At 45.7% G+C, this 24,152-nt stretch overlaps 1 protein-coding gene across 1 annotated transcript in view; it reads left to right on the top strand.

Moving 5' to 3' along the window:
• The first annotated feature begins 667 nt into the window (after positions 1 to 667).
• The window catches only part of EXOC3 (exocyst complex component 3), a 33,739-nt gene continuing 10,254 nt past the window's right edge, over positions 668 to 24,152 (top strand). Inside the window, exons 1-5 of the mRNA XM_066243067.1 lie at positions 668 to 722; positions 2,321 to 2,515; positions 4,928 to 5,147; positions 20,645 to 21,326; positions 23,278 to 23,395. Coding sequence (XP_066099164.1) covers positions 2,372 to 2,515; positions 4,928 to 5,147; positions 20,645 to 21,326; positions 23,278 to 23,395 — 1,164 coding nt within the window. The 5' untranslated portion in view covers positions 668 to 722; positions 2,321 to 2,371. The remainder of the gene's footprint in view (positions 723 to 2,320; positions 2,516 to 4,927; positions 5,148 to 20,644; positions 21,327 to 23,277; positions 23,396 to 24,152) is intronic.

A 24,152-nucleotide genomic window follows, 5' to 3' on the forward strand; every position in this document is an offset into this window, starting at 1 on the left:
TCCTTTCCAGCTCAGACCCTGCACGTCCCCAACCCTTGCACTCTGCCAGCGAGGCACCTTCATGCTCCAAGACCCGCGGGCTCGGCCTGTGACCTCGCGTTCCGGCATTCTGTGACTGCCATTCCCAGGTGGGTTGCTCCCACGTGGTCATCTGATCTGTTTGTGGTCCCTGATGGGCTTAGTTCACGTCAGATTCTAGGGTGCAACGACAACAGCTCACGAAGAAGCTGCCGAGTGACACGGAGGTTGTCGGGTGTCACACATGACTCTCATTTACTGAACGTCTGCCACGTGCCAATCGTTGGTCTGGGGACAGGGCCCCGCTACACTGTGCCGGGCAGACAGGCGTAGCAGATGACCAGGGCGCATAGAGGTGGAGGCCGTGGTGGAGACACGAAACGAGGTGTGGCATGGCTGTCCCGCAGAGGAAGGTTAGGGAGGACATCCGAGGGCAAGCGCGGCACGCGCGGGTGAATTTCTGAGGACGCGGTCCAGAGGAGGGGACGGCCGCTGCACTGACAGGAGAGACCCGAAGAGCGCCTCCCATTAGCAGTTACCCCTTCTGAGAGAGAAGCCGCGTAAATCCTAGTTGCCTCCACAGGTGGGCGCGGTCCGTGGGCAGGAACGCCACCAGCCCCGCTCTTCCGGTCGTGCGGCCGGAAGCGGAAGCGGCTGCGGGTCCCTTATTTCCGGTCGGGCGGCTGGCGGAGGCTGTACTGACGGTGAGGGGTCTGCGAAGATGGGGCGGGGGCGTATGGGGTCTCCTGGGCGGTGGTCGCTGGCTTCTGCCTCTGTCCCTCCACGGGCTCGGGCGGGCGGCGGGGCGCCGCCCTGAAGGCGGAAGGCACAGTACGGGAAACAGCCACCGCCGCCCCTTCGCCCCAATTATGTTAGGGCCGCAGTCGGTCGTGGCCTCCTCAAGAGCGGCGGCCGCAGTATCGCCCGTCGCCCGGGGATCCTGTCGCGAGTAGGTGACTGTCAAGTTCTGAAGACGCCCGGCTGTCTGGGAAAGACGGTCGGGGCTGCGGCCGCTAACAACCACAAGCGCGGTCTGATGCTTTGCGCACCTGCGACCACTGGCGACCCCTCCTTGTGCGACTCTCCACAAAGTGAAAATTGTACAGGTGTTAATGTTGCTGGAAATGCTGGAAGCATGTCAGAGCAAAACAGGGAAACAAAAGCAAATACAGGGTTATGTACGCAGGTGGATGTCAACTTTGGAAAACAAAAGGAAAACCGGGAGCCCTGGTAGAAGAGGCTGCCTCTGAATGACGGGTTTAAGGCGGGTTGCCTGTCCAGATTTTCTGCCTTGGTGTCTATAACTTCATAATCAGAGAATAAATAAATAAATAAAAAAGAAAGTGGTTGCATATAGATCCATTTGAAAGAGAAATGAAAAGGCATATCATGTACAAACGGAGGAATTATTTAACACTGAGCCCTCAGGAAATCCTCCGTGATGTCAAGTGTTTTTCTGAAAGCATGTGGGAATGGGAAAAGGAACATTTTGGGAGAGGGCGAGTCTTTTTCATATCTTTGAGAAATTGTGTACAGAAAACATGCATGGAAATAGAAGTTCTATGGCTGAAGTTAAGGGGAACGGATTCCTGTTTTATCCTCGTTCGCCAGACAGTAACCATATCTCCCTTTGATTCCATGACTAGGATGTTGGTGGAGCTAGGGTTGAAGGCAGATTTGCTTGATACCAGAGCATCTATGCTCTGTGTTGCACCTGAGCCTGCTGCCCTCTTACCTTTGTTTCCCTAGGCTCTTAAATAGTAGGAAACAGAAATCTGGGTACTACAGGCAGTAGGGATTTTTGAGGTGAATCATAGGATGTGTGTTGGGACTTTGGCTGGGGTGGTGAGGTGTGCTGTCCCTTTGCCTCATTGTCCTCACAGACATTTTGGTGCAGCTGCTCCACCAGCATGGCCAAAGGGTGGTGTGAAAGCTCTGGAAATAAGAATTTGGTCCTGTCTGAGCAAGAAAATATGCCTTGAAGACCGACACCTGATAGGCTGAGTGATCTGGGTCCACACAGAGGGATCTTTCATATGCTCATATTTTATACCCCTGAATGCATACCTCTGCTCCCTTTAAAGGTAGAACTTTCACCATATTTAAGTTCTGAAGGTTTGTATTTCTTATAAAGGAGTTGATATTCCTACTTAAACATTTTTTCAGATTTACTGGATTAATCAAATGCTCTCCTAGCTCCACTATGAACAACTAACTATGGGGAACAGGTGTATTTTGTACTTAACATTTCTACCTTTTTAACACATCTTCCCCTCCTGTTCCCTCTCCCCCATGCACACAGGGTACGTAACTCTAGTATGACAGATTCAGAGATTCTGCCTGCTTTTTAACCATGAAGGAGACAGACCGGGAGGCTGTTGCAACAGCAGTCCAAAGGGTTGCTGGGATGCTTCAGCGCCCGGATCAGCTGGACAAAGTGGAGCAGTATCGCAGAAGAGAGGCCCGGAAAAAGGCCTCCGTGGAGGCCAGATTGAAGGTATGAGGCCAGAGAGGCCACAGGCACCTGCTACACCCCATTTATTGCAAATTTTAGGTTTTTGCTTAGTTTCATTATTATAACTTTCCTATAGACTTAGTGATGATCTAGAAAGAGGTGGAATGGAGAATTACCTTTATTTGGCACGTTCCTTCCAAAAGTATATTACCAATCAGTAGATTTATAAACAAGATTGTAGGAATATTGAAAACACCAGGGGAGGCCCTGGCTTGTTGGCTCAGTGGTAGAATGTCAGCCTGATGTGTGGATATTCTGGGTCTGATTCCCAGTCAGGGCACACAGGAGAAGTGCCCATCTGTTTCTCCACCTTTCCCCCTCTCGCTTCTCTCTCTCTCTCTCTCTCTCTCTTCTCTCCCTCTCTCCACCTCCATCCCTCTCTCTCCCTCCCCTCCTTCCCCGCCATGGCTGGATTGGAGCAAGTTGGCCTGGGCACTGAGGATGGCTCCATGGCCTCTGCCTCAGCCACTAAGAACAACTCAGTTGCTGAGCAATGGAACAACCCCCCAAATGGGCAGAGCATCACACCCTAGGGGGCTTGTTGGGTGGATCGCAGTCAGGGTGCATGCAGGAGTCTGTCTGTCTCCCCTCTTCTCATTAAATTAAACAACAACAAAACACCAGGGGAACAACCTTTTTAAGCACCTGGAATTTTCACTTAACTTTTTAAAAAATATTAGAAGAATAACAGCTATTTCTTTTTCTTGAAAGCTCTTCTACAGAGTGCTTTCCAAAATTTTTTTAGGTCACTTTAGCATGCTCTGTGGCTGGGGAACTGTGTGCCAGGAATTCTGCTGGCCCTGGGATAGTAGGGAGAAAGAGACACACATTTATTAAGAGTGTGTGAGGCCCTGGCCAGTTGGCTCAGTGGTAGAGCGTCGGCCTGGCGTGTGGGAGTCCTGGATTTGATTCCTGGCCAGGGCACACAGGAGAAGTGCCCATCTGCTTCTCCACCCCTCCCCCTCTCCTTCCTCTCTGTCTCTCTCTTCCTCTCCTGCAGCCAAGGCTCCACTGGAGCAAAGTTTGCCCAGGCGCTGAGGATGGCTCTGTGGCCTCTGCCTCAGGCGCTAGAATGGCTCTGGTTGCAACAGAGCAATGCCCTAGATGGGCAGAGCATTGCCCCCTGGTGGGCATGCTGGGTGGATCCTGGTCGGGAGCATGCGGGAGTCTGTCTGACTGCCTGCCCGTTTCCAACTTCAGAAAAACACACACACACAAAAAAATGAGTGTGTGAAAGTGGGGACAAGAAAGAAAATAATTTTTGTCAAGGTATTATATGATTTGGATTGGCTTTCGACTTAATTCGTACAAAAAAGGGAGGTTTTATTAAAAAGTACGCACTAAAAAAGTACGCACTGAGGATAGGCATAAAAATGTTAAAATCCTGGGTGCATGGTTGATAGGCAGCAGAGTGATCTTGAGAATTTGTCTTTGAGGAAAATTAATTTTTACACTATCTGTCAGTGAGGTCAGCTCTCCATTGATAATGCTGGTATCCAGGTATGGTAATGGCAGCCTGATGAGACAGGATAAGGCCATTCATTTGTACCAAAGAGGCATCCCAAAACTCATGGGATAGATTTGAAACAGCAGTTTCATATTAATTTTAAAGAGAATGTGGATCTGCATTTTTAGTCAGAATTTTCATCTATTCTGGAACTTTTGGGATTAACTAAAGATTATCATTAGTGACTTAGAAACCTTGCGTGGTCTGTTATAGTCACTGTTAATTATGCAACTTAAGACTCCTGGGTTAAAGATGTTCCTGGTCTTTTTGTGCTACTTGGTCCTTCCCTTTCCTTCCCAGTCACCTGCTACTGTTCTGTCAGGCCCTCTCCCTCTGACTGTACAGCTCACTGCATTTTGGTGGGCTCATGGAGTGAGTCCCAACCTTACATATACCAGCTCTTTGCAGTGGGGCTGGTAGTCTTTGAGTAAAGTCTGACTCAGGGTGAATGACAAGAGACCTCTCATCCCTAAAGCTGATGAGCAAATTCTGACAGTTTTCAGCACCAAGATAAGGCCTTTTAGGAAACTGAGAGGCACCTGGGAGATCACGAAAGGTGTCCTAAAGATAACCATTTAAAGGGTGTCCACAGGACCTGAGGGGCAGCCATGGTGGTATCTATTGTAGTCTTCAGGCAGAGGGGCTGGATGAGGAGTGTTGTGAGGTTTTCTCAAAAAAATTTAAAAGTCATTGTTTTGTTCTAAGGCAGCAATGAAAAAAAGAAAAGAAAAAGTTCCCTTGGGAATCAATTGGGTACTGTTCAGTTTTATTCTCCTTTCTTGGGTATTGACTGTTCCCTGCTACTGAAGTGACATTTCTCCACTTGAGCCTCCTAGGAAGATTTGTTTGTGGCTGCCCAGGGACTCACTGGCCAATGTCTCCCCCAGGCAGCTATCCAGTCGCAGTTAGATGGAGTGCGCACAGGCCTGAGCCAGCTGCACAATGCACTGCACGATGTGAAGGACATCCAGCGGTCCCTGGCCGATGTCAGCAAGGACTGGAGACAGAGCATCAACACTATCGAGAGCCTCAAGGACGTGAAGGATGCCGTGGTGCGGCACAGTCAGCTTGCTGCCGCCGTGGAGAACCTCAAGAACATTTTCTCAGGTAGCTGGGCTGATAGTGGGGCTGTGGGCACCTTGGGCATCACAAGGTAGAGTGTAGAGTGCTGCTGGCTCATACCTACAGCTCTTGCCTGGTTTTTCTTGCTCTGTGGGTGATGCAGAGGTGGTCCACCTTTGTGCACTGTTTTATAGATCTGCCTCAGAGTGGGCAGTAAGTGTGATTCCTGCTTACACAGTTAACGTCTTATTTTGGATAATTCCACGGATGGAAATGATCAACTGAGCAAGTAAAGGCTAGTTCTGTGTTTATTGAGACAGTACTGTGTAAGCTGCATTCCCTCAATGGCAGGGTGGCTGTTAGATCAGTATTCCAGCTGGGATTCTGCCAGATGCAGAAGAATGAAGATGCACCACAACACACCCTAGAAAGGAGCTTGTGGTCTGTGAGAGAAGCAGCCCTGTGAACAGGACAGAGAGGGAGCATTCCCCAGAGGGAGAGGTAGGTGACGAAGGAGAGCAGCAGTTTCTTGGAGGATGAAGAGTATGCACAGGCCAGGGGCCTGGAGGGCAGGGTTGGGGCACCCCTGGGAGCCTCAGTCTTAGTTGGTACCAGACCTGGTAGAGGCTGTAGGGCTGGTGAGGATGGTGTAGGGGCATAAAGTGTGGGAATAACCCTTTCAGAGTAATCTCCCAACACCTCTATAGTGGTGGAGAGTGCTCCATGGCCTGTTTAGGAAAGTGTTAACTGTCACCTGACCTGGGTGGCCTTCCTGTTGTGTTTAGCATAGCTTCCTCACATGGTCTGCTGTGTTAGGAGCTCCTCATGCAACCCCTACTCCAGAGCCCATCCCTCCCCTGTCCCCTTGCCTCCGTCAGCATCCCAGCAAGAATCCTCTGGATAGTCTGATCACTTCCCTGCCTTTATGTTGTGCCTGATCTCAGTGAGTTCTTTCTGTCTTTCTCCAAACTCTGCTTGACCCCTGAGTGTAATGTAGTACGGTTCTTCCCACCTACCCACTGCTGTAAATCCACAGCACAGGAGGCTTTGCTCCTGCCACAGTGTTCTTTGGTGTGTCCTGTTCTTATATCTGTGTCTGATGGCAGCACTGTTGAGTACCTGGCCCCGTTATTCTATATATGCTCATCTCCCTGGGGCCATGTCTTGCATCCTCCTATGAATGGCACAACACTACCGATTCCACAGTGGGTGCCTAGGAAGCTGCTCCTCTTGATGACTGTGGATTGCCTGGAATTGGAACAAAGTCCTCACACCAGGATCTCCTTAATAACATTCAGCCAGTGCCTTCCTAGTTAATTTTCTCCTCTTGTGCTTGCCTGTTGACTGGCAACATTTCCTTTCATCTTGTAAAGTTAATGCCAAATGACCAAAGAGTTTCTTTACTGGAAAGCAGTTCATCCACAGAAATTGAAAATAATTTTATTCCCATGATGAACAATTGTACCTATGTTTCATATGTGTTTTTTTGTTAGGAGTGGATTTTTCCTGGGAGGATATTGGGCTTATTATTTAGCTCTCTCCAGACTTTTCTTATTGTCTGTAATTCAATAATTCTGTGTACATAACCTTTTTTCACCCACTTTTTAAAAATGTAAATATATATTATATAAAATATGCTACCTTGACCATTTTAAGTGTACAGTTTTGTGGTATTAAGTACTTTCATATTATTGTGCTACCCACCACCATCAATCTTCAGAACTCTTTTCATCTTACAAACCGAACCTCTTTGTACAGTGCTGTATGTCAGTTGTATCTTAAAACTGGAAGAAAAAACATCATGAAACTCTACACCCATTAACTGATAGCTCCCCACTCACCCCCTCAACCCCTTTCTAATTTGAGGTCTATTTAGATTTTCTGTTTCTTAGTGACTTAGTCTCAGTAGTTTTTATCTTTCTAATAATTTGCCACATCATCTTCTAGGCCAGGGGTCTCCAAACTACGGCCTGCGGGCTGCATGCGGCCCCCTGAGGTCATTTATCCGGCCCCCGCTGCACTTCCAGAAGGGGCACCTCTTTCATTGGTGGTCAGTGAGAGGAGCACATTGACCATCTCATTAGCCAAAAGCAGGCCCATAGTTCCCATTGAAATACTGGTCTGTTTGTTGATTTAAATTTACTTGTTCTTTATTTTAAAATTGTATTTGTTCCTGTTTTGTGTTTTTACTTTAAAATAAGATATGTGCAGTGTGCATAGGGATTTGTTCATAGTTTGTTTTATAGTCCAGCCCTCCAACAGTCTGAGGGACAGTAAACTGGCCCCCTGTGTAAAAAGTTTGGGGACCTCTGTTCTAGGCTATCCAATATGTTGGCCTACAATTCATGATATTTTCTTACCATCTTTTTATCTCTATAGAATTGATAGTAATGTCCACACTCTCATTTCTAATTTTAGTACTGGAGCCTTTTTTTTTCTTAGTCCATCTAGCTAAAGATTTTTAAATTGTTGATCTTTTCAAAGAACCATATTTTGGTTTTATTGATATTCTCTATTATTTTTCTGTTCTCTATTTGTTTATCTCTGCTCCAACCATTTTTATTCCCTCCTGGTAGCTTTGGGTTTAGCTGTTTTTTTCTAGTTCCTTAAATTGCAAAGTTAGGTTGTTGATTTGAAATCTTTTTCAACATGAGTGTTTTTTATTTATAACACTTGTCCTTTAGCACTGCTTTCCTTGCATCCTGTAAGTTTTTTATTTTTATTTTATAATTGATTTTAATTTACTATGTTTACATAGATTCTAGTGTTGCCCCAAATGCATCTACCCTTCCCAATATTCCCCTCAACATCTCCCTTGCCCCCTTCCCATAGCGCCCTCCCCACTTCCCTTCAGGTTTATCCCATCCTATCATCCCTTTTCCCTCTGTCCTGTTTTCCTCTGGTCCCTTTGATCTCTCCTCTGTCTCAATTCACATTGTTCATTCGATTCCTCAAATGAGTGAACTCATATGATATTTCTTTTTTCTCTGCCTGGCTTATTTCACTTAACATAATAGTTTCCAGGTCCATCCATGTTGTCCCAAAAGGTAAGATTTCTTTCTTTTTCATGGCCCCATAGTATTCCGCAACCTGTAAGTTTTGATAAATGTTTTCATTTTCATTTGTACCTAAGTATTTCTAATTTTCCTTGTGAGTTTTCCTTTGACCCACTAAGAGTATGTTGTTTCCTCAAATTTGTGAATTTTCATCTGTTACAGTTTTCTAACTTGATCCAGTGTGGTCACAGAAGGTACTTTGTATGATACCTATCCTTTAAAATTTATTGACATTTAATTTGTATTCTAACCTATCCTGGAAAACATCCTATGTACATGTAAAAAGAATGTGTGTACAATTGTTGTGTAGTGTTTTGTATATGTCTGTTAGATCTATTGTTTAAATCCTCTAATTTTTTATTTACCTTCTGTCTAATTATTCTAGCCATCTTTGTGAGTGGTGTATTGAAGTCTCCAACTATTATTATATATGTTTCTACTTTCAGTTCTGTCAGTTTTTGCTTTATGTATTTTGATAGTCTGTGTGCAAATGTTTGTAATTGTTGTGTGGTCCTGCTGGATTGAACCTTTTATTAATACATACTTTCTTCTTTGGATTTTGTAATTTTTCTCAATTTTAAAATAAAATTTTCAAGTTTATTTTGTCTGAAAATAGTATAGTCACCCCTGCTCTATTTGGTTACTACACTGTTCACAAAAACTAGGTGATATTTCAAAATGAATATGAAGTGATAAAAAAAAGAAGCATTTGATTTATTTTTTTTATTTATTAAACAAACAAGAAGACCAGGAAAGTTGTTCAGTTATGCAAATGAGATGCAAAATCAACTTTTATTTCATTGGTGAAAATGCACTATACAGAAGGCTGAAAGTAATGGAGTATCTGCACGGTCTCTGATCCCCTAATTTTTATGAGCAGTATATTTGCATGGATTATCTTCCTATCCTTTCACTGTCCAAATCTATTTGTGGTTTTGGATCTCAGGTGAGTTTCTTGTAGTTGGAGTGTGAGATTTTTACCGATTCTTCCAGTCTCTGTCTTCTGGAGAGTTTAATATACTTATATTTTAAGTACTTACTGATAAGGAGAGACTTAATTCTATCATTTTCCTGTTTGCTTTTTATATGCCTTAGAGCTGTGATGGCGAACCTTTTTATAAAAACTGCCCACTTTTGCAGTGCTAGTCAACTTGGTCCCTCCTGCCCACTAGTGGGCATTCCAGCTTTCATGGTGGACCAGCACTGCAAAAGTGGGCGGTTTTTATAAAAAGGTTCGCCATCACGGCCTTAGACCATTTTTATTCATTTTCTGCATTGTTATCTACTTTTGTGTGTAGTCGATTTTTTGTGTGCTGAAACATTTTTTTTTTTTTCATTTTTCTGAAGCTGGAAACAGGGAGAGACAGTCAGACAGACTCCCGCATGCGCCCGACCGGGATCCACCCGGCACGCCCATCAGGGGGCGATGCTCTGCCCATCCTGGGCGTCGCCATGTTGTGACCAGAGCCACTCTAGTGCCTGAGGCAGAGGCCACAGAGCCATCCCCAGCGCCCGGGCCATTTTTGCTCCAATGGAGCCTTGGCTGCGGGAGGGAAAGAGAGAGACAGAGAGGAAAGCGCGGCGGAGGGGTGGAGAAACAAATGGGCGCTTCTCCTGTGTGCCCTGGCCGGGAATCGAACCCGGGTCCTCCGCACGCTAGGCCGACGCTCTACCGCTGAGCCAACCGGCCAGGGCTGCTGAAACATTTTAATGTTTTTTTTTTCTTTTCCTTTTATGTATAGCCTATAGCTATTTTCTTTGTGGTTCCCGTGGGGATTACATTTAACATCTTAAAGTTGTAACACTAATTTGAATTTATGCCAGCTTAACTTCAACAACATATAAAACCTCTATTTCTTCAACTCTGTTCTCATCTCCTTCCAGTTACTAATGTCACAGAATTACATACTTACACAATACAGTGTGTCTGTAAAGTCATGGTGCACTTTTGACCAGTCACAGGAAAGCAACAAAAGATGATAGAAATGTGAAATCTGCACCAAATAAAAGGAAAACTCTCCCAGTTTCATACCTATTCAGTGCAGTTCGATGTGGTCTCACGCACAGATTTTTTAGGGCTCCTTAGGTAGGTATCCCGTATAGCCTCTACAGGCTCGTCACTGACTGATGGCCTACCAGAACGGGGTTTCTCCACCAAACTGCCAGTTTCCTTCAACTGCTTATCCCACCGAGTAATGTTATTCCTATGTGGTGGCGCTTTGTTATTAACACGCTGATATTCACGTTGCACTTTGGTCACAGATTTGAATTTAGCGAGACACAGAACACACTGAACTTTCCTCTGTACCGTCCACATCTCGACTGGCATGGCCGTGGGCTGCTCTGCTGTATACATGGTGTTACGTCATCATCTGCGCATGTGCACATACTGCCACATCAACATACAGAAACTGGGAGGGTTTTCCTTTTATTTGGTGCAGGTATCACATTTCTATCATTTTTTGTTGCTTTCCTGTGACCAGTCAACAGTGCACCATGACTTTACGGACACATTGTATGTGTCCCAAAACATAGACTAATAGGTGTTCTTAATGCACCAGTCTCTCAAATTATGTAGAAAACAAAATAGGAATTATAAACCAAAGTTACAGCAATACTAGCTTTGGACTAATATTTTTATTTTTTTCTAAATTTATTAGTTTCAAATTATGTAGAGTAAAAGGAGAATCACAAACCAAATTTACAAAAAAAAAATAGCTTTTACAACTATCCATGTATTTATCTTTACTGAGATCTTTATTTCTCCATATAGCTTCAAATTAGTATCTGGTGTCCTTTCATTTTACTTTGTAGGACTCCCTTGAGCATTTCTGGTGAGGCATGTCTAGTGGTCACGAGCTCCCTCAGCTTTTGTTTATCTGGGAATGTCTTAATTTTGCCTTCATTTCTGAAGGATAGCTTTGCCTGATCTAGGATTCTTTTTTTTTTTTTCCTGAAGCTGGAAACGGGGAGAGACAGTCAGACAGACTCCCGCATGCGCCCGACCGGGATCCACCCGGCACGCCCACCAGGGGCGACGCTCTGCCCACCAGGGGGCGATACTCTGCCCCTCCGGGGCGTCGCTCTGCCGCGACCAGAGCCACTCTAGCGCCTGGGGCAGAGGCCAAGGAGCCATCCCCAGCGCCAGGGCCATCTTTGCTTCAATGGAGCCTTTGCTGCAGGAGGGGAAGAGAGAGACAGAGAGGAAGGAGGGGGGTGGGGGTGGAGAAGCAAATGGGCGCTTCTCCCATGTGCCCTGGCCGGGAATCGAACCCGGGTCCCCCGCACGCCAGGCCGACGCTCTACCGCTGAGCCAACTGGCCAGGGCCAGATCTAGGATTCTTAGGTAACAGTTTTTATTCTTCTTTTAGCACTTTGAATATACCAGCCCGCTGTTCTCTACCTCCAGTTTCTGATGAGAAATCTGCTTATAATCTTATTGAGGATTCTTTGTATGTGATCAGTTGCTTCTCTCTTCTGCTTTCAAGATTCTTTTGTCTTTGGCTTTCAATAATTTGATTATAAAGGCTTAGTATGGGTATTTGAGTTTTTCCTACTTAGAGTTTATTGAACTTTTGGATGTTTATATTCATGTTTTTCATCAAACTTGATAAATTTTTTTACCATTAGTCAAATAATCCTGCCCCTTTTTTTTCTTTTCTTCTGGGATTTCCACATTGCGCATTTTGGCCTGTTTGATGGTGTCTCAGAGGTACCTTAGGCCCTGTTCACTTTTCTTGAGTCATTTTTCTTTCTCTTCCTTATACAGACTGTTGTACTGTTTTTAAGTTTGCTGATTCTCTCTTCTGCCTGCTCAAATCTGTCTGAATCCCTGAAGTAAAATTTTAATTTCAGTTATAGTACTTTTTAGCTTGCCAATTTCTTTGTTTCTTTTCAGATTTTTATCTACCTATTTATTTATTATCTTTTAATTGAATTTATTGGAGTAACACTGATTAGCAGAATTGTATAGGTTTCAGGTGTACAGTTCTACAACACATCTTCTGTACACTGTATTGTGTGTTCATTCCCCCTTTTTTCTCTTTATTTGTATTTCCATTTTGTTCATATGTCATTTTCTTAGCTTTCTCCATGTCTTCCTTAGTTCTTGGAGCATATTTAAACTTGATTTAAAGTCTATCTTTAGTAAATTCACCATCTAATCTTTCTCAAGGACAGTTTTTATTGTTTTTTTTTCTTTTTTTTTTTCTGAAGCTGGAAACAGGGAGAGACAGTCAGACAGACTCCCGCATGTGCCCGACCGGGATCCACCTGGCACGCCCACCAGGGGCGACGCTCTGCCCATCCTGGGCGTCGCCATGTTGCGACCAGAGCCACTCTAGCGCCTGGGGCAGAGGCCGCAGAGCCATCCATCCCCAGCGCCTGGGCCATCTTTGCTCCAATGGAGCCTTGGCTGCGGGAGGGGAAGAGAGAGACAGAGAGGAAAGTGCGGCGGAGGGGTGGAGAAGCAAATGGGTGCTTCTCCTGTGTGCCCTGGCCGGGAATCGAACCCGGGTCCTCCGCACGCTAGGCCGACGCTCTACCGCTGAGCCAACCGGCCAGGGCTGGTTTATTTTTTACTTTGATCTTTCATATGTTTCTATATCATTGTATATCTTGTGATTTTTTTTGTTGAATACTAGACATTTGAATCTATTAATGATAATTTGGTAACTCAAAATCAATTCTCTTTCTTATTAAGTATGCTGATTTTTGTTTATTAAGTATGCTGATTTTTGTTTATTGTGGTTTTTATATTGTTATAGGCTGTGTGTACTGAGGATCAGCCTCAGATATAAACTTAAGGTCTCAGGTCTTTTCTGAGCCTGTGCCTTTCCCTGGGCCTGTGTAGTCACTTTCTAAATTCCCCAGGAAATGAGATTGCTTTTGAATGTCCTAGTCCTAGTCTTTAAACACCTAGTTTCCAAAAGGGAAAAAGAGAAAAATGAAGGGAGTAAAATGGTACTGGTCCTGTAAGTCCCCTGGAAGTCACTTCTCGCACTTCACCTCGTGGGAGAGAGGCTTGGAACAGTGGGGGTGGGCTGCAGCAATAATGGTGCCTGCCTCTGTGTCTGCACCTCTGTGATCCGAGGCAGCAATCAGCAGTTGGAGCACAGATCCCCAGTATTTGGAGGGGAGGGTCCTTTTTATATACTCTGGCTCCCATAAGCTGTATGTAAGCTGCTGCTAGAAACATGTGGTGGACATGGTAGGGGGTGGGGGAACAGTAGTTGCTGTTGTGTTAAGAGCTGAAATTGACCAAAGTTAATTGCAATTTATTGTCTGAGCCTTCCCCTGGAAGTTGTAACCCTTCAATAGACTAGAATTCCGGAAAAGTTTCGATAAGGTTTGCATTCACGGTGGCTTTTAAAACCAGGACCCCCTTTATAACTAAAATTCCCCCTCACCCAATTTCTTACCCAGGCTCAAAGCAGCACATTTTCCTTCCCCCACTGTGAGGTTGTAATTAATTGGCTTGATATTCTCTCACTTAATGGCTTCCTGAACTTCATTTTGAAATATAGAAAAAAGTTTATTTTGCAAAAGTTAGGGAAAGCTTATATTGGGAAGGGGCCTGATAACTAAGTGGAGTTTACATCACAATAAAAGCCTGGCTACAGGCCCAGGGGCACTGCCTTCTAATAGCAGATCAGCCCTCCCCCACCCCCATTCCAAGGGCAATGCAAACCAGTGGGAGGAGGGGGGACTGGCTTGCCTGAAGCTTCGACCTGCTGGGCTGGGCCTGGGACCTTTTATTTATTTATTTTTTATTTTTATTTTTTTGGTATTTTCTGAAGCTGGAAATGGGGAGGCGGTCAGACAGACTCCCGCATGCACCCGACTGGGATCCACCGGCATGCCCACTAGGGGGCGATCCTCTGCCCATCTGGGGTGTCGCTCTGTTGCCACCAGAGCCACTCTAGCGCCTAAGGCAGAGGCCATGAAGCCATCCTCAGCGTCCAGGCCATCCCTGCTCCAATGGAGCCTCTGCTGTGGGAGAGGAAGAGAGAGACAGAGAGGAAGGAGAGGGGGAGGGGTGGAGAAGCAGATGGGAACCTCTCCTTTGTGCCCTGGCCGGGAATCGAACCTGGGACTCCTGCATGCCAGGCTGACGCTCTACCACTGAGCCAACCGACCAGGGCCTATTTATTTTTTATTTAAAATTTTTTTTTATTAATTTTAATGGGGTGACATTGATCAGTCAGGGTACATAGGTTCAGAAAAAACATCTCCAGGTTATTTTGACATTTGATTATGTTGCATACCCATCACCCAAAGTCAAATTGTCTTCTGTCACCTTCCATCTGGTTTTCTTTATGCCCCTCCCCTTCCCCCTCCCTTTCCTCCCCCCCACCCCGTAACCCCCACACTCTTGTCCATGTCCCTGAGTCTCATTTTGTGTCCCACCTATGTATGGAATCATATAGTTCTTAGTTTTTTCTGATTTACTTATTTCACTCAGTATAATGTTATCAAGCTCTATCCATGTTGTTGTAAATGATCCGATGTCATCATTTCTTATGGCTGAGTAGTATTCCATAGTATATATGTACCACATCGTCTCTATCCAATCTTCTATTGAAGGGCTTTTTGGTTGTTTCCATGTCTTGGCCACTGAACAATGCTGCAATGAACATGGGGCTGCATGTGTCTTTATGTACCAGTGTTTTTGAGTTATGGGGGTATATTCCCAGTAGAGGGATTGCTGGGTCATATGGTAGTTCTATTCTTAATTTTTTGAGGAACCAGCATACTTTCTTCCATAATGGTTGTATTACTTTACATTCCCACCAACAATGGATGAGGGTTCCCTTTTCTCTGTTGGAATCCATGGGAGTCCAAAAAGACCAGAGTAACAGGCTTTATTGAAAGGAAGAAAGGAACCCTGCCGGGCACTTCTCTGGGGAGAAGGGCACCGGTTACAGACTATGGGCGAATTTTATAGGGTTTGGGAAAGCCTGAGGGGGTACTGAGTAAGAAGTTCTGGTATGTTCCCTTTTATGGTTTTATGGTTTCGGCTTTCTGGAACACTCCTTCTTGAGGTGGTTGACCAGCTTCCTGGAACTCTTCTGCCTCAGTGGCAGTTATCCAGTAAGTAAGGATGAGGTCAGGTAGCCAGGTGGGACAACAAAAAGGCAGTTGGAGTTCAGGTAAATTAATATATCTATCATTTCTCAACTCTGTGGTATGATAAAAAGTGAAAGAGGTGGGGGGAAGGAAAGGGTATTGGGTTCAGGAAGGAGGTTTGTCTCAGGAGCTACTTCATGCTGTTATCTTTATTGGGGGCCTCCTTTGTGAACACCCCCCCCCCCGGGTAGTTGGAGTAGGGGTTGTAAAAGCATTTGATTGTAGGTAATCCTGGAGATTTCTCTCATTCGAGCCTGCAGGAACTTGATAAAGAAAGAGGCAAGCATTAAAATTAGGCACAAAATTAGGAGTGGTCCTATAATTGGTGCTAGCATTGAGAACAAGGGGTTTTTCCACCATTATTTGGAGTAGGGGTGTATTTATAGGGTTCCATATTTTTCTGTTTTGCAAGGGCAGGTTTCAGGGTTGGTGTGTAGGATTAGGTAGATTTTTCCAGTTTTCTGATTGGCAAAGGTCTGCATGCGGTTCTGTAAGAAACTAGTGAACAAACGTAAGAGACAGGGTCCAAAAGTTACAAAAATAAATAGGAGAGTGAGTGGACCAATGAAAGGCAGTAGTCAAGACACCCAGTTTGTGTGAAACCAGATTCCATGTTTACAAATTCGCTGGGCTTCAGAGAGAGGGGAGAGAGAGAGAGTAGGAATAAGACAGGGAAGTGGCCAGTCCCCCTGGCCCTAGACCTACTTCTGTAGAGATTCCTAAAGCAACAAGAAAAGGGATTACCTGTATAGCTCGTTTGGTCCTTAGATTGACGGGTAGTGTACTAGGAACTGGAATAGGCTCATGGGGTGGGATTAAGTTGATGTTTGGGGTGAGATAGTTTAAGGTACAGGTGTCTGTCCAGTTAGTAGGGAGACACATATAGGTGTTATGCCATTTTTCTACTTTAGCAGCAATGGGAATTGCCAGGATCACAGTGTGTGGACCTGTCCACGTGAAAGTCAGTCCTTGGGTGGAAGTGTCTCTTGGACAGTCTTTGAACTGTTTGCTGAGTAACCTGTAAATCCTGCAAGTACTTAGGGAAAGGGTGGTTACATTTCTACACTTTGCAGTTAGAGTTTAAGTCCTAGTGACCACTGCTTCTAGCTGGAATTAGCAGCAGGTCCCAGCCTACAATAGGTATGGGGCATTGAGACAAGAAGAATAAAGGAGATACTATACATTAAATAAAGCAACAAAATCAAACTGTCACTACCCACAGTAGAGATCTTCGAGGGATAAATAAAACTTAAATATTCAGGCAAGACATAGTAGATGGCCCTTGCGTTCACAAGAAATGAGATCAGCTTATCTGCTACTTGGAAGAAATACCTTAGGTTCATGAACGATGTTGTTGGGCCTTCAGTGGCAATTCCCAGCATGCTGGGCAAGGTCAGGTCACAGGTAGCTGGAGCAGGGCTAGAAGAGACTGAACCCTCCCTCCATGGAGCAAGGGGGCAGCTTACCTTCTCGTGTCCCTTTTTCCACAGCAAAGACTTGCGGGCTTCATTCAGTTCAATGACCTTTCTTTCCACTCTGGCGCAGGGCCCTGATGGAATCCTATGAAGCCCTTTAGGGTGCTGGAGCCTTTAAGAGTGTATGCCAAAAGCTGGTATTTCCTGACCTCTTTTGGGCCTTATTTGCCTTTTTCTGTTACTTCCTTGGCCATTATAGACCTTAAAAGCCATGCTGAGAAGATCTCACTGAGGGGCTTGACTCAGAGAGCAAAATTGGGAATCCAGTGTCTAAAGAAGCCTATTAGACTGAGGAAAGAAAGGATTTGATTTACGGTGGTAGGTGGTTGGAGACTGCGGAGGGTCTGAATTTGATCTAGGGTGAGACCTCAGGTGGTGGGGGTGAAGGCAATGCCCAGATAGACTACAGACTAAGAGTGAAGTTGAGCCTTAGCAGAGAAGACATGCTATCCCTTCATGGTGAGGAAGTTAAGAAGGGTGGAGGTGTGTCTCCTTGAGGCAGGCAGAGAGGGGCTGCAGAGAATGAATAAGCCTTGATTTAAGAGGAGGGTAATTATTGGTTTAAGGCCTTAGAAACAGACATAGTTACACATTAAACAAAGACTTCACATACAAATATGAATTAAGAAATTTAAATGAGCACGCTTTACTTGTTTCAGTTCAAATTATACTAGAGATATTTTCTGACAAACAAAGAGACAAGACGGATTACTTACTCACACAGCTTAATAGACAATTCTGCTTTTTTAAGCTTTTTGAGATGGCAGGGAGTTGCTAGCATAGAGGGGAGGAAGAGAGGAAGCAGACAGATGGACAGTGTGAGCAGCTGGATGGAAAAGAAGGAGGGTCAGAATCAGGAGGAGGAGGTTAAAGTGCTGGTGGTGGCGCCACATGGTCAGAGGAGTCAAAAAGATTTAGAATTCTGAGAAGAGGGGAGGGGGCAAGGGGGAGTGGAAGACACAGTCGCAGTCTCTGAGGAGGGGGAAGAATGGGTAAAGGGATGGCAGAAGCCGGTGGGGAGGGGGAATGGGTAAGATACAGCTGAAGCCGGTGGGAGGATGCATCAAAGAAGAAAAAGAGACAGAACAGCCCATCTGTAAGGAGGGAAGAGGGGTTTAAGAACACAGTGAAGAAGGGAGGGGCCCCTGGCCAGCAGGGGAGGAGAAAGAGAGACTGGTATTTGCAGGTGAATAAGAAACAGAATTTTGTGAAGGGAGGGGAGGAGGCTCTCGGAGGGAAGAGACCCAAGCAGAAGAGGTCCACAGAGGGACCAGAGAGAAGTCCCGAGAGAGGGGTGCCCCCAAGGGTCAGGCAGGAGGGAGAGAGAGTTGGGAGTCTGCGGAGAAGGACAGATTAGGAGCAGAGGCTTTAGGTGAGTTTTCTTTGGCCAAAAATGGCCTGCGTGTAGAACAAGCGGCACAGAAATTAAGGACAGGAGTGAAGGTAGAAGGAAGCCTGCATGTAAGGAATCTTTGAGACCTTCCCAGTCTAGTGGCAGAAATTGTCAAGATGTCTTAGGATATTGTAATGGTAGTAGAAAGCAACCTGGCTAGGTGCCTAGACTTTCGAGGAAGTCCATAGAAGCAGGCTGCTCGGAGTAGAAACCTCCCAAACTGTGAACCTCAGAGAGTCGAGTGAGCATCCTGAAGGAGTAGAGGAGTAGTCTCTGAGGCCTGAGATTGGGAGGAGCCCATGTTCCAAGGAGATCTTCTCAGCATGGCTTTTAAGGTCTATAATGGCCAAGGAAGTAACAGAAAAAGGCAAATAAGGCCCAAAAGAGGTCAGGAAATACCAGCTTTTGGCATACACTCTTAAAGGCTCCAGCAACTTAAAGGGCTTCATAGGATTCCATCAGGGCCCTGCTCCAGAGTGGAAAGAAAGGAGTCTGGCTGGATGGTTTGGACTGGGAGGAGCCCACAGTAGAGGAGACTGGTGAGAGAAGGGGGCGTCCCTGCCTTCAGTCACAGTTCCAAGAGGAGAGAATCTCTGTAGAAAGAGAGTCTCAGACAGGAGGTCGTCACCCCAAGGCTGAGATCCCGGGACATAGGAGAGGGGCCTGGCTAGGCGCGCCTAGACTTTCGTAGAAGTCCATAAAGGAGTAGAGGCAGACCACTCATAGATATGGGGTCCAAAGTCAAAACCGTCTGACCAGGAAGCAGTGGTTTTAGAGAGAAATTTGGAGGCCAACTGAGGAAGGGGGAGGGAGAAACTCCTTACCTTTCTGGTCCGGCAGGGGTTCGGGACAGATCGCCGGCCAATCAACCTACAATTACACGTTCAAACAGAATCAGAGAGTAAGCCCGGGACGAGCTGCTGCTGCCCATTGTTTCCCTGGTTGTAAGTTTGGATGGCAAAGAGGGATCATCCAGGCAGTTAGTACCCTGTCCCTGGTTCCGGCACCAAATGTTGGAATCCATTGGAGTCCGAAAAGACCAGAGTAACAGGCTTTATTGAAAGGAAGAAAGGAACCCTGCCAGGCACTTCTCTGGGGAGAAGGGCACCGGTTACAGACTATGGGTGAATTCTATAGGGTTTGGGAGGGCCTGAGGGGGTACTGAGTAAGAAGTTCTGGTATGTTCCTTTTTATGGTTTTACGGTTTCGGCTTCCTGGAACGCTCCTTCTTAAGGTGGTTGACCAGCTTCCTGGAACTCTTCTGCCTCAGGGGTGATTATCCAGTAAGTAAGGGTGAGGTCAGGCAGCCAGGTGGGATAACAAAGGGCAGTTGGAGTTCTGGTAAATTCATATATCTATCATTCTCCACAGCCTCTCCAACACTTGTTATTACCTGTCTTGTTGATAATAGCTAATCTGACAGGTATGAGGTGGTATCTCATTGTAGTTTTGATTTGCATTTCTCTAATAGCTAATGAAGATGAGCATCTTTTCATATATCTGTTGGCCATTTGTATTTCTTGGCCTGGGACCTTTTGAACTAGCACAGGCCTCCTTTAGACAGTTGGGCGGGGAGGTAAACAATTTGGAGAAACTGTGGTGCCTCTCCAATCCACATAGGAAAAAATACTACTTTGTACCTAGAGAGCAGTGACATTAGTCGCTTTTTCCAAGATCCCTGATTAATCTATAAATATCCTACTCCAACCCTCCCCTGGCAAACATGGCATTTGGGTCCATCTTAGCACGCTTACGCCTAAGCGTTTTAAATAAACTATCCTTTTGGAATACACTAGCCTTGTGTTTCAGTTTGGCTCTCCTCGGTGCCCACCCATAGACTCGAGAAGGGGTTTAACCTGTCAGCTATCTCATACAGCAGGGGTCGGGAACCTATGGCTCGCGAGCCACATGTGGCTCTTTTGATGGCTGCATCTGGCTCGCAGACAAATCTTTAATTAAAAAAAAAATAACGTTAAAAATATAAAACATTCTCATGTATTACAATTCATTCATTTCCTACCGCTCATGTTCATGGTTGCAGGTGGCTGGAGCCAATCACAGCTGTCCTCTGGGACAACACCAAATTTTTATTGGATAATGCGTAAGGTACACGGGTCGTTGTATGGCTCTCACGGAATTACACTTTAAAATATGTGGTGTTCATGGCTCTCTCGGTCTAAAAAGTTCCCGACCCCTGTCATACTGGATAAGGCAGTCCACTGGGGTTCTGGCCAGGTCAGACCTAGTCCAGGGTTTATACCAACCTTCCAGTTGCCAAGAGAAGCTGAAAGGAGGCTTTCCCCTTCCCCAGTGTACCAGCCACCCCACAGCTTTAACCTAATAGTTACACCCGGCAGATTCTGTCAGTGCAATTGTTTTCCAGATAGAAGGGAGACAGATTCTTGGTGCTTCCTTCTCTTCCATCTTCCCAGAATCTTGCACAGCCTTATGTGGTTTTTATACAGTGCCATCTTGTGCCCTTTTTCCTAGTGCCTGAGATTGTGAGGGAAACCGAGGACCTCATAGAGCAAGGGGCACTCCTGCAGGCCCACCGGAAGCTGATGGATCTGGAGTGCTCCCGGGATGGACTGATGTATGAGCAGTACCGCATGGACAGTGGGAACACTCGTGACATGACCCTCATCCACAGCTACTTCGGGAGTACACAGGGGCTCTCCGATGAGCTGGCCAAGCAGCTGTGGATGGTGCTGCAGAGATCACTGGTCACTGTCCGCCGTGACCCCACCTTGCTGGTGTCAGTTGTCAGGATCATCGAAAGAGAAGAAAAGATTGACAGGCGCATACTTGACCGAAAAAAGCAGACTAGCTTTGTTCCTCCAGGGAGGCCCAAGAATTGGAAGGAAAAGATGTTTGCCATCTTGGACAGAACTGTAACTACCAGAATCGAGGGCACACAGGCAGACACCAGGGAGTCTGACAAGATGTGGCTTGTTCGTCACCTAGAAATCATAAGGAAGTATGTCCTAGATGACCTCATTGTTGCTAAAAACCTGATGGTTCAGTGTTTCCCTCCCCATTATGAAATTTTCAAGAATCTCCTGAGCATGTACCACCAGGCCCTGACCACAAGGATGCAGGAGCTTGCATCGGAAGACTTAGAAGCAAATGAGATTGTGAGCCTGTTGACTTGGGTCTTAAACACCTACACGAGGTAACACTAACTGTACACCTTATGTTTTCTTTTACTTAGAAACTGTACAATAACATACTGACCGTCTCTAAACAGCTACTATTGTTTTGCTCCAGTCAGGTGGTCAGCATCCATAGGCATTATTTTGTAGTTGATGAAAGCCTTATTTTTAGTCCGTCTATGGGGGCTTGTCCTTGAGGTCAGGGCCCAGCCTCTGGTTGGCTAATGCTCTTATGTTTGGGTGGTGCCTCTGCCCTTGACGTCCAGTCCATATTGAGTAGTTCAGATTGGACCTTCCTTTGGTACTAAGTGTTCACTATGCACTAACCTGCTTTCTCCTCGAGGTGGCACTGAGCGGGTAGTTTCACCTCAGTTGGCAGGTGAGGACACTTGGGCCTAGGAGTTCCTTCAGAATCATGTGTTTGGGGAGGGGTTGCTCCTTCCCCAGGTTTGGTGTCTTCTTCTCTTTAGTATGCTGGGAAAATCAGTTATCCTTTTCACATTTCAGCCTTGGGGTTTTGTCACTTCACAAAAGGGACACGAGTCATTTATTTATCTATTAGTTTGAGGTAGGGTTTGGAAAATGAAGCAATGGTGAGGTATTCTGAAATTCTTTAAGATGAGCTAGCTGAGAGGAAGCAAATTTTAATCTTGCATCATTTTGTGAATAGACAACAGTATTAAGTACTGTATCAGAATTTTTTTTTTGTCTTTTCACTCGTGCATAGAAATTAATTAAACCTCTTTTTTCAGTAAGGTTTTAGGATTATTTTGTTTTTGTTTTTGTTAATTGGGTATAGTAGGAAATTTATACATTTCAGCACAGAAAAATACAGAGGAAATATCTTACCTTTTAATGATGATCCCTGTGGCTGCAGCTTTTGTCACCTCCTGGTGCTGCTCTCACACCGCCTGGGAGTCCACAGCTGCCCTGGTCGTCACCTCCGGCAGTCATCTCCATGCAGCCATGACCTACACGTGAGGAAGACACTGACGATTCTCTTCCTTTGTATGTGAGGGAACTGAGGCACAGGGAGTAGTAATGTGTCCACTTCACATGGCCAGCAAGTCAAATGGGGAGTAGGACTCACATCCGGACCCAGGGCCTTTGCCTGTGTTCCAGCCACCTGATCAGGGTGTGTGTGTTTTGTGTGACCTGCCCAGTTCTGTGTGTTGATTTTGTTTTCCTTCACTACATTATAAGTACTTTTCTTTCCTTGAGAACTCTTGGGCAATTTCCTGTTGTTATACCTTTCTGTCATACTGGATTGTATTATGGAAAAAGTTGAACTGCTTTCATACTGCAAACATTTTCATGCTAAATTAAGGCCCCCCCCCAAAAAAAAATTAAGGTTCCTGGGATATATAATCTGGGTTAAGTAAATATTCTTTTGATTGGCATAATTTTATAAAGTGGTTTTTTAGTCACGAAGACTTGGATTTCTTACAGAGAGTGGACTAGTATCATTTAAAGACACATTTAGTGAATGCAGCATAAGGCATATGAATTTTCTGAGAAGTTGAACCTTGGACTTTTAAGAACCCAACCACGTACACAGGGCCCTGCCTTCTTAAGCATGGTAGACTGGACACAGTGACTTTTCCTTGCTGACTTGAGCTTCATTATGGATATCATGTGTTCTCTGCACTAGAAATTATTTTCCTGTTTCACAGGATGTGTCTGTTCAGCACCTCCTTTTTGCCTCTGGTCTTCCATGGGAGGTATTATGGATGAAACAAAGAAGTCTCACCCTCACAGTGCTTTCTTCCTAAGTGGGCCTCCAGTACCCCGTGACGTGGCACAAACGCTCCTTGGCCAACGCTCTTCCCAAGGCCTCACCTTCCCTCCTCTCCTGACTGCCATGAGGGTGGTTGGGTATTTGTGTGTGAAAAGCAATAGCAACACTTACCTGAGAATTTTCTGTCTGTTTTCCTGGTTCTTAGTCTTTCTCATTCCTGGGTTTTGCTGTAGCACAGAGATGATGGGAAATGTGGAACTGGCCCCGGAAGTGGATGTTAGCACCCTGGAGCCTTTGCTTTCTCCAAACGTGGTCTCTGGGCTGCTGGACACGTACATGTCAACTCTTACTGTGAGTAGAACAGTGTGTGGGCCCAACATGGTTTGTGTCTAGTGCCAAGATTGCATTGGGTCTCTGCATGTCAGCCTGGAACCACTGCCAGTGAGCAAAAGAAGGGAGTAGAACCCTACCTTGACAGTTGCCTCCTAAAGATGTGTGGGCTATATTTCTGGTAAATTAGGTCTTGAAACGTACATTTGCCAGTTAGATAAGGAGAGGGACCCAGTCTCTGGCCCTGGATCTGGAGATTGTCTGGGGTATACATTCCACAGTTATGGAAGCCATCTTTCGTTGGAGGAGTGAGCCTGTCCTGTCCCTGGTAGGCTGGCAAGACCCCAGGACATCCTGCTGATGTGTGGTAGCACCTGCCAGCCACTTAGCACTGAGTCTGGGAGTGAGAGGGTGGCAGTTAAGGCACCAAATACTGCCCAGTGACCCCTGGGAGTCTCAGTAAGATGAGGAGGTCAGGGTCTGCTTCTTAGGACAGTGCACCTGCTCACCAGACAGTGTTCTGACAGAGGCCCACGTCTGGGAAGCAGGGAGGGGTTCTTTGCACCTGAGGTGATGGTACTGGTGTCTGGTCTTCCACGGACAGGTCTACCTCCACCTTCTGTGTGCTTCTAACAAACCCATCCTGTCCTCCAAAAGGTTAAGTCGGTGGAGGCTGGCAGGGGCACCGCCACTATGGAGCTGGCTTTAGGGATGGCTTTTCTGGCATTCCCTTGTTTGGGAACAGGGATTCCTAGGGTGCTGTGTTTGGTTTCTGCAG

The sequence above is a fragment of the Saccopteryx bilineata genome, chromosome 1, assembly GCF_036850765.1.
Source record: "Saccopteryx bilineata isolate mSacBil1 chromosome 1, mSacBil1_pri_phased_curated, whole genome shotgun sequence".
NCBI classification, from domain to species: Eukaryota; Metazoa; Chordata; class Mammalia; order Chiroptera; family Emballonuridae; genus Saccopteryx; species Saccopteryx bilineata.